Raw genomic sequence first — 12,131 nt, forward strand, 5'->3', positions numbered from 1 at the left:
CAGTTCCTATTGCTGCTGCCGCCAGTCTCTGTACCTGGGATGAATTAGTGCTGCTCTGACCTGAACCAAGCTGGCAGCAGTGGAGACAGCCCAGCAGTTCAGGCAGTTTTCTGGAGAACTGTCCTCAGTGAAGAAGTCATTAAAGCAAATGAATTTGTTTTGTTTACGTTGTACTGGTACCTTTTGCATCAGTTTTGACAAAACTTAGGATTTAGTCTTTAGTGTATGAATAAAAACAGAACTGGACCTTTGTAATCTTTTTCTAGTACAGTAAGCTAACTTCTGTTTTCTGGGTTATTATAGAGTAAATTACGTTGGACAAGAGGTTTCCAGAGGTCATTTGGATCAGCCGCCTGCTTAGGACCTGCTTAGGTGAGGTTGTTCAAAGCCCTTTTTGTACTCTGTTGCGGATTTCTGTTTCAAAGTGTGTTCCTACTTCTGTTACAGAATTATTTACAGCCAACTACAGCCCTGATGGGGAAATTCTGCTTTATTATCTGGCTCGTTTACCGTACCTTTTGTTTGCTGCTGGTAAAAGCTGTCCAGTCGTAGCTTCTGTTTCCTTCCGACTAATCCTTTCTTTGCCCTTGTGTGTGTTGCCTACAGATTCTGCTGGTATTCCCGGTGGGTCTTTTCCTGGACTTAAAAGATCAGATACCACAGTTGTCTCTAGCCAGCAACTTTCTTCCGTGTGTAACAAACGTGCAACAATCAAAGTAAGTCGAACCTCTTTTTAATTTTTTTTTTGTTTTGTTTTTTAAATTTTCTTAGTGCCTGAGACTTCTTTCCCCCATATTTCTCTCCCTGCCCAGTACAGGCTGTGCTGTGCTCTGCACTTTGAGGCCTGCTTAGGGTAATGTCTTTCAAATTGAGGATAAGAGAAGGGTATTATATCCAGGAGAAGGCGGTTGGGTTGGGGATAGAGCAGCAGGAGCTGAGAGTCTGGCAGGAGTTTCTGAGACAAGCTGCAAGCTTTCAGGGCTGGATGGCTATGGCAGGGAGAGAGTGGCTTGGCTCTTGTGCTCCTGGCAGCCATGTGCATCTTCTGGTTTTGTTCTCAGTGGTGTCTGCTCCCTTGCTCAGCTGAAGCCCCTCACACGCCATGCTGTTTTGCAGCCTTCCCCCAGCCTCGTTTCTCCTGCCAGCTCCTCTGCTGTGCTCCCAGCAGGTGATGCCCAGCACTGTGTCTTCATCCTGGGTAGAAGCTAGTGTGTCCCTGCTTGAGATCTGCTGTCTTGCACCCAAACGTGAATGACTGAATTCACATATGTCTTGTCTCTTTTCATCCAACATATATACCATTCAATAAAAGTCCCCGAAAAAATGAAAACTAAGAAATCTAAGAAAATAATCATTTCTTACGCTGTTATAAAAAGTATGCTTTCTTGATGATATTGCCACCTTGTTCATCACTTGGATAGCCAGATACAGGCTTCCTTTGTTTTCGTGTCCTTGCCTTGTCTTGCATGGCATCTTTGCTAGTGTGTTGTACCTCTCAGTAAAAATTCTCTAGAAAGCAATTTGATGTAGCGCGTTCAGATAAATTTACATTCAGCAACGTTCTTTACAGTGGAAGATAAAAATAAACTATGTACTTTTCTAAGTCATCCCAAAAGATGTGCGTAACGGAAACGTCCCTCCTCTTGCTGAGAGTGCATATGTATTGATTCTGAGTTTTGGAATGATGCTCTGTGAAAGTAAAAACAGATGGTCTGAGATGCTGGGTCTGGTTTCGCGATCTGCTTATGTGCCCTTGCATGAATGCTGTTGCCATCTCCCCATGTACCACTAGCATTTATGCTATTGTGTGGCTGGGAACTCGTACTGATATGGCTGAAAACTCGCTCCATGGTGGTAGGCAGCCGAAGAGGCAAGGTGGATCTTCCTTTTGGTAGAAATAGTCTTAGATTGATTTAGGACGTTTGCTATTGCACTGGTTTAAGGATATAAATTTCTTTTGCTAAAACCAGAAAAGTTGTAAATCCATACCAAACAATGAAAACGTTCTAGTTCAAACTTACATATAGCTAACTATGCTTATCTTTTATAAAAATTTCTTATGACAGGCATACACTGTGATTTAAACTAACAATTATATTTTCTTTATACTAAAGTTTGTTTCGGAAGGACTTCACGCAAATACAGACATAATTATTTCGTTTCAGGGGAGCCTATTTAAAAGCAAGCAGAACATTTTTGGTCTGTACCTGAGTGGCTAAGGGAGATTTCAGATAAGGAAAATTGTTCTGTAAGGTAGTAAGTGTATTTGCTCTTCCATTCTTAGAAGAGCGGTACTTGCTATTGCATTAAAAGCAGGTGCCAGGCTCAGGTTTGGCTGGACAGGGGACTCTACAGTCTCCATCTTCTGCAGCCTCCCAGGAGCAACACTTCTGCCCGTAAGCTTCTCCTCGCGTGGTGTGTTAGTGTGAGGATGGCACAGGCCTTTTCTCCCCTCCTGATAAGGGGCAGAGAGATCATCTACCCACAGCTATCCTTATGGTGCTGTTACCTGTGTGCTGCTGTGGAATCCATTTCTACTAGACTCTTGTGCAGGTCAGGAAACACTGGGATTAAAAAAAATTGTTGCCTAATGGTTCATCTGTAATTGTTGGGTAAGGCATGAATGACTTGACTTACCTTTCCACTTTTGACTTGTTCCCCCTCCCAGTTTTTTTCTTTTTTCTGTTTGTCCTTGGGCAAAAGGTATTTCTCTGCATTCTTAGAATACACGTTTGCATCCTGTCTTCAGAAAAAGGCTGCAGTTTTAAACTACGTAACGTTAACATATCGATCTGGGCAATATAAAAAATTCTCAGAAGATGGGGGATGCATCCTATGGTGAGAAAATGGTCATAAATACGTGTTTGCTTTTGGGTGTGGAGAGGACAATTTGTAGTTCTGGTGATTGTCACTAGGTGAAAATGCACGAAAGGCACGTGAGCCAGACTGACCCTGACTGGTCTGCATCGTGAGCGCGGTGTGAGGAGGGAAGGGGAAGGTGACTGCAGCCCTGTAGCTTTGTGCATCTCTGTGTTCGGCAGCATGATGCAGATAATGGCGCCCTAAGGTTCTTGCACTAAATCTGCCCCTTGGGAGGAAGGGAATCGTGAATACATTTCCCTTCCTGGAACAGACAATGGTATAAGTTAACGTGTGAGTATGTATTATCTGGCAGATGTAGCAGGTGTAGGTTGTCACAGGGCAGCCTGTTGTTCTGGGCACGTTAAGACAGACCCGTGTAGCTTCTGGACCGTGATAAACATATGTTCTTTCTTATTTTCTCTGTAATGTCTGTATTCAACTTGATGAAGAAGGCCAGAGTGAGAGTCTTCCTCATCTACACTAGGTTTTACAGTTTGATACTTCAGTTAGCACTCTGTAGAAACTGCCCAACTTCTTACAAACCCGTGTTGTGGGAGGGCATACTGAGGAACGCTATGCAGCTGTTTAAAAAAAACTGTGTAGCTCATAGCCTGTATTTTAATTAATTACATAAACGTTATTGGAGAGTTGTCTTCTCTGATGAGATAGAACCCTGCTGAATCCGTCTGCAGTGTGTAGCTGCCTCTGAGCATACTTCTAGTTTCAAGTCAAAGTTTTGTCTTGGATGATTTTAGTCAGATACAAGCCCTGAAGCCCATGATAGAAGGCTGTGAGAAATCTTGGCTTTATAATGAATGCTTAGTTAATAAGTTCTTCAGATAAGTTACTTCAGAGGTTCTGATTCACTTAATTCACTTTCTCCAATAGCAAGATAAAAGGAAAGTTTAGCCAGTGTTGTGCTTTTTTTCTCAGGTACAGCCTGCAAATTCTCTTGCTGTGTTAAAACTGGCGCTTCTGGGTAGGGAGCACCCGCAGACCCTGCTTCTGGTTTCAGGCGGCTGCATGGAGTTAAGAGTTCGGGAGTTAAGATGGAGGGGAGTGTTTGAATTAGCTGCAATATGGTTTTGCAAAATGCAAAACCCTGCAAAAACTGCTGCGCACCACCGAGTTTTACTAAGTATTCAGCAGTTTCAAAAGGCTTCCATTCCCCAAAATTCATGTGGCTTTAGTGCAGTTGTAAAAGTGACATCGAGCTGTGCTGCGCTCTCCGTTGGAGAGGAGGGTATCCATGCATCATTCCGTCGGTGGAATTTGTTACATCTCTTCCTGGTCTCCAGCTAGCACACGTAGCTAATCTGGTTTCATTTGAATAGAGTGGTTTGTGAGTGCTGTGGCTTCTACCAGCCTTTCCCCTCCCTTTATGCCAACTTTGTTCCGTATGCAGAGCACTAGACCTCAGCAGAAAGGAATGAACTGGAAGGGTTCTTTGCCCCGTGCCGATGTTGTTCCGATGTGTGCTTGTGAAGGAAGTTATTTGGGCGGAGAAAAGTGCTTGCAGCTCTGAGTACTTGTGATTCTTTCTCTTGAGCAAATGAACAAAAAAGAAAAATCTGGAGGAGGGAACTGGTGCTTTTACTGCTTTATTTATTCTCCTCTGGCGTCTAGTGACTCCTCTGCCCAAAGTTAGAGTGCAGCTGGGCCCAGTGAGTCGGTGTCCGCCTTACCGTTGTGCACCTGGAATAGAAGAGGATTTGTAGGAGGAGCAGAGGAATGACATGGGATGGGGAGCTGAAGCCGTTGGCCTTTGTTTCACCACGTGCATTTCTAAAGACTCAAAGCAAAAGAGTGGTGAGATTCTGGGAAGAGAACCTAGAACTGCTCAGTTCTCTGTGCTTAGTGGCATTTGGATCTGAAACTTCCAGATGTAAATGGAAACTTCTTGTGTATCAGTGCAGAAAGCCCAGCCTTGCATTTAGTGTGCTTGTTGGTCTTTCAGTGTTTGCCTATCCTGGTTTGAGATAGCTTGAATGTTGCCTGATGGTTTGCAGGTATGCTACCTCCAGATACTTTTCTGGTGTATTTGACTTCCCTCTTACCCGCCTTACCCTTTCTTTTTTTGCAGTCAGGTACCTGTCACCAAACAGTCTTCCCTTTTGAATTATTTGGGAGCGGCACTTTGGATCTCATCTGCTTTAAGAAGACAAAACTTGTGGGTTCAGTTTCTCCTGCCATCAGCTTGCTTTTGTGCCTGTTTATCTTTCAATTAGTAAATTCCTTCTGCTTTGTAAGGTGCTGGGTGTAGTTTGTTAAGGTGTGAGCAATTCAAATCTTCCCTATCCTATATGGATGCTTGAGATTCTGTATCACTTTATACGATCTGGTCTTGGTTTGTAATCTTTCGTCGTCTTTGTAATCAGGCATTATGCATTAGTCGCTCTTTCCAGGCACGTCTCTATCAGTGGTATTTTATATAAGACTGTATCTGTGAAACATACTGTGATTAAAGTTATAAGCTGCTCTGTGCCTATTTGCAGGGAGCAAAGTGCAAAGGGAAACTATGGTAAGTCTATTAGTGCCTTAAGAGATTGCATAGGGAAGTACAACACGCAGTTTACTACTAAGCCAGGCTGTAAGTCTTGCCTAAGCTAAACCGCTGAAAATCCTTTCTAGAATGTCCCTCTCACCTTTGTTTTCATTATTATCTAATCCTTGGGTTAATAATTATTGCCATATCAATTTACTGCAGTTACTCTCTTGTCTGAAGCTTGAATGAGTTTGATACTCAGGAACTCTTCATAATCGTGGTTGGTTTGGTTTTCTGATTTGTGTTTTCTGGGGGGTTTTGGTTTGTTTTTATAAGTAGAGGAAGCTGGTTTGCAGTTCATTCTAGACCCAGTCTTGCAATGAGCGCTAGAGGCAGGGGGCTGGTTTGCAAGCAGTTTGTTCAGGATTGGGCCTTACTTTCTTCAGAACATGTAGCATCTCGCTGCTGAAAGAGCGTACAAAAAAGTAGGTGTTTCAAATTAAAAGACGTTGCATTTATTTTTCAAAAGCAAGTGTTGAAATAATGGAAAATACAGTTGGAAGGGATGTGAAGAGGTTCTCTAATCCACTTAATGCTGAATGATTTATAATTTCTGACATGTGTAACTGTTCTTACAGCTCCACAACTCTCTTGCCAATTTATCTAGTGCTTAAATAGTCTTATTACTAGACATAGGGAAAAGCTTATTATTTTTTAAAGGTGTTTTTTTTTACAGTTTTCCTTAAAGTTTACTCTCGGAGGAGTTAGTTTAGTTCTTCTTCATTGCTACCTGTCTGTCTTCATTATTCTCCCTGGTCTTTTGAAACTAAGGAAACTCCATTTCTTTGGCTTTTTCTCAGAAGTCCTCTTTTCTAGCCTTTATGATTGTTCTTGGTGCTTTTCTCTGGAACCTGTTCACCTCTTTCAGCTGTCATGCAGATCCTGGTTTTGCTTACGCATCCCTGCATGGTGTTGGCCATTTTCATGGCACTGTCAGCTCATATTCAGCTTCTGGTCTGGTGAAGTGCTCAGTTCTTCTGAATGAAGAATGTGATATATTTATTGGGTGGTAGGTGCAAAGAGGTGCATTTTAAACAGTACAAAAAGCCAGATTTTTAGGAGGCTAAATGAAAAGAGAGGTTCGTTGGGCAGTTCTTTCATAGCTCACTAATAGTAGGACCCCATATGTTAATTTAGAAGTCCGGGATGCTTTGACCTCAGGGTGACTGTTACCCAAATGTCTTGAAATGGTGATGAGAAGATCCTTTTCCAGAACGGGCAGTGGAAAAGTTCAAGATCTGTGCACAGAATAGCTACGTTCTGTCCTGGAATCGGAATGATGCAACTGGTTGTTAAACTGGTGCTTTTAAGCATTACAGTGGTACTGGAAACAGCAAACAAATTCTGGTCTTCATCTGCACACCTAAACAGAATGGAATGAAGTAATCTGGGAGAAGGTGGTTGTAGATGCAGAGTTTCACAACAGTTATCTCTACTTTGGAATAATAAATCCCTTGATAAAGTAATCATTCTAACTTAAAAGTAAAAGGCTTATTCAGGCCGCTGTGTGGGAAACTTGCGCAATAGGTCGTCGCACAATTGCTGTAGGTTGGTTCTCCACTGACTGTTGTTCCTCCGCTGTCTGCTGTGACTGTGTATTGATTTCAGGGTGAAAGAAATTGAGATCTTCCGTTTTCTCAGGAACTAAATTCCCCAAAGGCAATTTAACAATTTAAGGATTAGCTAGGTTTTATACTGAGATTTTCCGCCCCCCGTCTTCTGGGCCGGAAATCCAGAAAGGTCTTCATGGACAATGTTACTCTCTTTGATTCTTCGCTCTTCTTTTCCTTGTCCTTCTGTGCAGTGACTCTGCACGTTGGGCAGCCAAGTTACAGCGTAGTTCCACCACAAGACACTGCATATATGCAGCAAGCTGCTGTTCTCAAAGCAGCAAGCTTTGAAAACAACGCTATATTGTTGTGGGTATTTTTATTTCTTAACATGTCCGTGTCCCCATGTCCCCGTCCCCCCCCCCCCCCAGTGCAATTTCTTTTATTTCTTTTATTCATACTAGTGCTATGGTTAATTATAGCGTCTATATTCCTATAAGAACATAGAATTAATATTCCAGATACAGGTTGCCCTTCCCAGATTGTACTGAGTGAAGAGACTTGCGTGTAGACAGAGGGATTGAATGTGCAACAACAGAGAAGGGAGTGTGGCTCTCAGAGCTGTCTGGTGGTCCTCAGGAGGAAGGGAAAAAGGGAGATGCTTAATAAGCACTGATGCCATGAGATTGTTCAGTAAAGAGCTTGGTGGGCAGAATATAGCAAGTGGGGAGGCAGGGAGGAAGAGAGGAAGTCTGTGTTGAAATAACAGTCATTTCTTTCCACTTTGGGAGAAGGCGATGGTTAGCATTCTTACACTCTGTAATGAAATAACAACTGGTGGAGGAAAGTTGCATTAACAAACTCATTGAAACTTTGGTAAGCAGCAAAAATGGCAACCTTAGACATATTTGAACTTTGAGTTGAGTTGGATGCACTTAATTGTTTGGGGTTTCTTTTTCCTTCAATATAAATATTTTTTTATTTCAAACCGCAGTAGAGATAAATAATCTTTTTAAAATATTTGAGCTCTACCACAAACCAGGTTCATGTTAGTTAGCAACTACCACGTGGCCCTTGTCCAGAGGAGAGCCACGAAGATGGTGAAGGGTTTAGAGGGGAAGCCGTACGAGGAGCGGCTGAAGTCACTTGGTCTGCTCATCTGGAGAAGAGGAGACTGAAGGGAGACCTCATCACGGTCTACAGCTTCCTCACGAGGGAAGGAGGAGAGGCAGGCGCTGATCTCTTCTCCCTGGCGACCAGCGATAGGACCCGAGGGAACGGCAGGAGGACATGCCAGGGGAGGTTTAGGTTGGACATTAGGAAAGGGTTCTTCACCCCGAGGGTGGTGGAGCACTGGAACAGGCTCCCCCGGGAGGCAGTCACAGCGCCAAGCCTGACAGCATCCAAGAAGCATTTGGACAACGCCCTCAGACACATGGTGTGAATTTTGGGGTTGTCCTATGCAGGGTCAGGAGTTGGACTCGATGATCCTTGTGGGTCCCTCCCAGCTCAGGGCATTCTATGATTCTATCATACTGTTTCGTTTGGTTTTTTTGTTTGTGTGGGTTTTTTTTGTTTTTTTTTTTTTGTTTTGTTTTTTTTTTCAGGCGAACGGGGGACACGGGTCTGAAATACTGTTGTTGGAGAATTGGGAGAAACTGTCACATAGCTTAGTATACTAATAAAGATGCTCAGTGTCCCTGTTTTAGCATTTGTAATTTATAAAGGAAGAATTGGTGGTGGGAAAATGTGTAAAAACTATCCTGTGAAAAGAAAGAGTGAAGGAAGCAACACCAACAATGAAATCAAGATTAATGTTTAATACTATCAGAAACAAATAACAGTCAATAAATTTTATGCTGGTAAAGGTGCATTTTAATCTAGTTATCTTCTTGCTTTCTGTCTGAATAGAGCCTAATTAGTTGTCACTTGCCCTCAATAAGTAACGTCTTCTGTTACAATTTTCTCTCTCTTAATGTTTAGGTACAATGTCTGCTCCGGGTGGCGTCCCCGTCCTGTCTGCACCACCTTCTTACGAGGAAACAACAGGAATCAACGTGAACTACCCGCAGCCCTATCCTGTCCCAGAACATGGCCTGAAACCAGAGGGGAAGGGGATGAACCCCCCCCCATACATGGGACAGCCTGCACCAGTGAATAACCCTGGTAAGCTTGAAAAACTGCCTCGTGTTAAGGAGGTGCCAAGTGGCTATGTAATAGGTGCTGTGCAGAAGATTAAAGATCGGGGTTCACAGGTGCTCCCCGCCTTCCAAAAGTATTTTTGAAGGGCATAAGGTGAATCGATTCTTGCAACTCCTTCGGTGTGCACTAATATCAATAACATCATTTGGCGTTCTGCAGTTTTTCGTGCTGTCTTAAGACGGTGTGTTTCTGCGGTAGGACATGCCATCGTGATTTCTCTTTGTCATTGTGCATTTCATTGTTCTGAGCCTCAAATATTTCAGTGTAGTAGCTGGTTCTAGCTCAGAGGAAGTTGATTAACTATCCTTGTTTCCTTATTTACCCATTGAGTAAACAGCGTGTTTCTCCGCTCAGTTACAGTGCAGACAGTGTATGTGCAGCAGCCAGTAGTATTTTATGACCGCCCAGTTCAGATGTGCTGCCCTTCCTGTAACCAGATGATAGTGACACGTCTCTCGTACGACTCGGGAGCTTTGACTTGGCTGTCGTGTGGTGGCCTCTGCCTGCTGGGGTAGGTTGATTCCAATTTGCACTTTATTTTTCTCTTCTTCCATGACCTTTTGTAGCTCTAAGGAGTAACAGAGCTCTCAGCTTTGTTGCTTTCTCATTCTGTCTGGGACCTGACTATGGTTTGAATAGCCTACATCTGCCTTTAAGTCCTATAGGACCTTAAAGCAGCTCTAGAACACCGGAGCGATGGACTCCATAGCCATGTGTGTGCTTCCTAAAGCTTCATGGCACCAGCGTTACTGATGGCTTTTGCAGGAAGTATATTTTACCTTCTTGAGTATGTAACAAGTGGTAAAATGGATTGTTTTTTGTTTTTTTTTTTTTTTCTTTGCAGGTGTGTAGCTGGCTGTTGCTTAATTCCCTTCTGCATTGATGCCCTAAAGGATGTGGATCACACCTGTCCAAACTGCAATACTCTTGTTGGTTCTTACAAACGTTTATAGGCAGCGTTTACACATTGATAGTTGATTGATGAAGTTGGTTAGCGCCTCTACAAGCCCTTTCTGAAGCTTCGTGGAGACTTCTCGTTGCTTCTGTGCATCCTGTCCTGGAAACCAATCAAACGTAATGTTCATTGCTAGGTTGTTTGGATAAGACTTTGCTTGAGGGGATTCTGACTTAGGTCTGTAAAAAGTGTATGTAATCTTACAGGCCGCTCAGTCCAGCACCAGTTGATAGCAACTAAATGTTTTCCCCTTCTGCTTTCTGCAAAACAGGTTGGTGATGTTCTTCAGTTAATCTTGTCTCAATCATGTTGCACGCTGGTGTGCTTGCTTACAGTCTCAGCACAGACCGAGAGGAGAACATCTGTGGAGACCTATAAAGTCTCATGGCTGGTGCTGATGCTTTTGCAACAGCACGGTTAACAAAATGGCAGGGAGTTGCTTGCCTCCGAGACAGGTGCCCTTCTTTGACAAAAGAAGTGATTTGTTGTCATCTTTTCATGAGCACTAAAATTCACTTTAAAACTTTCTTAGTTGAAAGAGAACCAAACCTAAAGGCTTCTTCCTTCTTGGAGGCTGCTTTACCAAATGGACAACTCGTGTTACTGTGCATCAGTGGCGATTCAATCTAGTACCTGAATTTCCTTGCCAGTTATAAGTCTAGTCATATCTCTACTCTGCAGTAAAGATGTTCCTACAGGTATTTTTAATAGATATTTTTTCAGTGTTTTTTGTTTGGCTGGGTTTTTTACTGCTGATTTCTAAGTCTGTGAAGTGTACTCTTCTCTCCACCTCAGTGGAAATGCCCATAGAGCCTTGGTTACAGCATTGGAAAACTTCCTTTTACATTTACGTAAGTCAACTGATAGATCATAAACAAACCTCAGCTTTATCTTAAGGCTTGAATTCCACCTGCAAAACACAGATACAGGACTTGTGCTTATAATTGTTGATCTGTTTATTAATTACTGTTTCTTCATTAAGAAGGTAATACGTTTGTTAGGGATTTTCTCTGATTATTATTTAGACTTGTCCTCTGATTTTGCTAAATGAAAGGGAAATTCTGTTTTCAGAAACTTAAGCTGCATATGCTTATTTAAGGCGATGATCACAAAAAATGGGGAATGAGGCTCTGAAGGTTGAAGTATTTTACCATGTCATAAGCAGCAGACTTTGTCCAAATAACATCGTTATGCATTTGAATGATACCTGTCTAGAAAAGGCAGGCAGGTGTTTAAACAAGGCTATGATGCTAGCACTGTATTAAACTCTGTAAAAGTAAAAAGCTAAAATAAATACGAATAAAAAATACTGCATTTACTGTTCTTGCCAAATGTGCCTTCTGTAAATATTTGCTATAAGTTAACTTTTCAAAAGTCTTTCAGCACTTCATGTTTGAAATCCAGGAGTTTCGTGGATCACAAATACAACCTCTAGGCCTTGTCTTAATTAGTTTTTGTAAACTGCTCCTGCGTGTGGGTCGGTCTGCAAGTGGTTTAAGAGCTTCCTTGTGCATTTGGAAAAGGTTTCTGGTCATATGTCTCCCTGTACCGTAAGAATTTCCATCGGTAGCTACTAACTGGGAAGAGAATGATGGAGATAAAAAGCTGGTAGTTTTGTAGCGTTCTGCTTTGAAGATGCGGTGCTGGCTCGTGCTTTTTGCCTGCTGCTGCACCACCGTGATGCTTTCGATGTTCCTTAGGGCCGGGGTGATGCTCCATTGAATTTTCTGTTCCGATGACACAGGCACTGATTCTAACTTACGCAAGTCACATGCGTTACTGTGAAGCAGTATTTTCCCCCCCGCCACTGGATTTCACAGAAAATGTACTACTTGTCAGCTTATCATCAGAGCAAGACAGAAGAAGCAATGAAGCATGCAGTGTTTCCAAACTTGATGTTTGCTTGCATGGTGGGGAGGATTTTTAGTTCTTTTAGTATCCATAGCAGTCTGGTCTGGATAATCCTGCTAGATATTCGTTTGGTGAGTAAGTCTTCAAATTGTTATTCCCTTAGCTC

The 12,131-nt window shown here is 42.6% G+C and overlaps 1 protein-coding gene across 7 annotated transcripts in view; it reads left to right on the top strand.

Moving 5' to 3' along the window:
- Nucleotides 1–11,416, top strand: part of LITAF (lipopolysaccharide induced TNF factor) — a 36,642-nt gene extending 25,226 nt beyond the window's left edge. For 4 of the 7 annotated variants that reach the window (XM_082313965.1, XM_082313964.1, XM_082313963.1 and 1 more), the window contains exons 2-6: nucleotides 304–372; nucleotides 607–716; nucleotides 8,941–9,123; nucleotides 9,514–9,670; nucleotides 10,004–11,416. In XM_082313965.1, coding sequence (XP_082170091.1) covers nucleotides 8,946–9,123; nucleotides 9,514–9,670; nucleotides 10,004–10,112 — 444 coding nt within the window. In that variant the 5' untranslated portion in view covers nucleotides 304–372; nucleotides 607–716; nucleotides 8,941–8,945 and the 3' untranslated portion in view covers nucleotides 10,113–11,416. The remainder of the gene's footprint in view (nucleotides 1–303; nucleotides 373–606; nucleotides 717–8,940; nucleotides 9,124–9,513; nucleotides 9,671–10,003) is intronic. The other 3 variants (XM_082313967.1, XM_082313968.1, XM_082313966.1) reach the window with 2 other exon arrangements.
- The last annotated feature ends 715 nt before the right edge of the window (nucleotides 11,417–12,131 follow it).

The sequence above is a fragment of the Platalea leucorodia genome (genome assembly GCF_965183815.1).
Source record: "Platalea leucorodia genome assembly, chromosome: 5".
Taxonomy (NCBI): Eukaryota; Metazoa; Chordata; class Aves; order Pelecaniformes; family Threskiornithidae; genus Platalea; species Platalea leucorodia.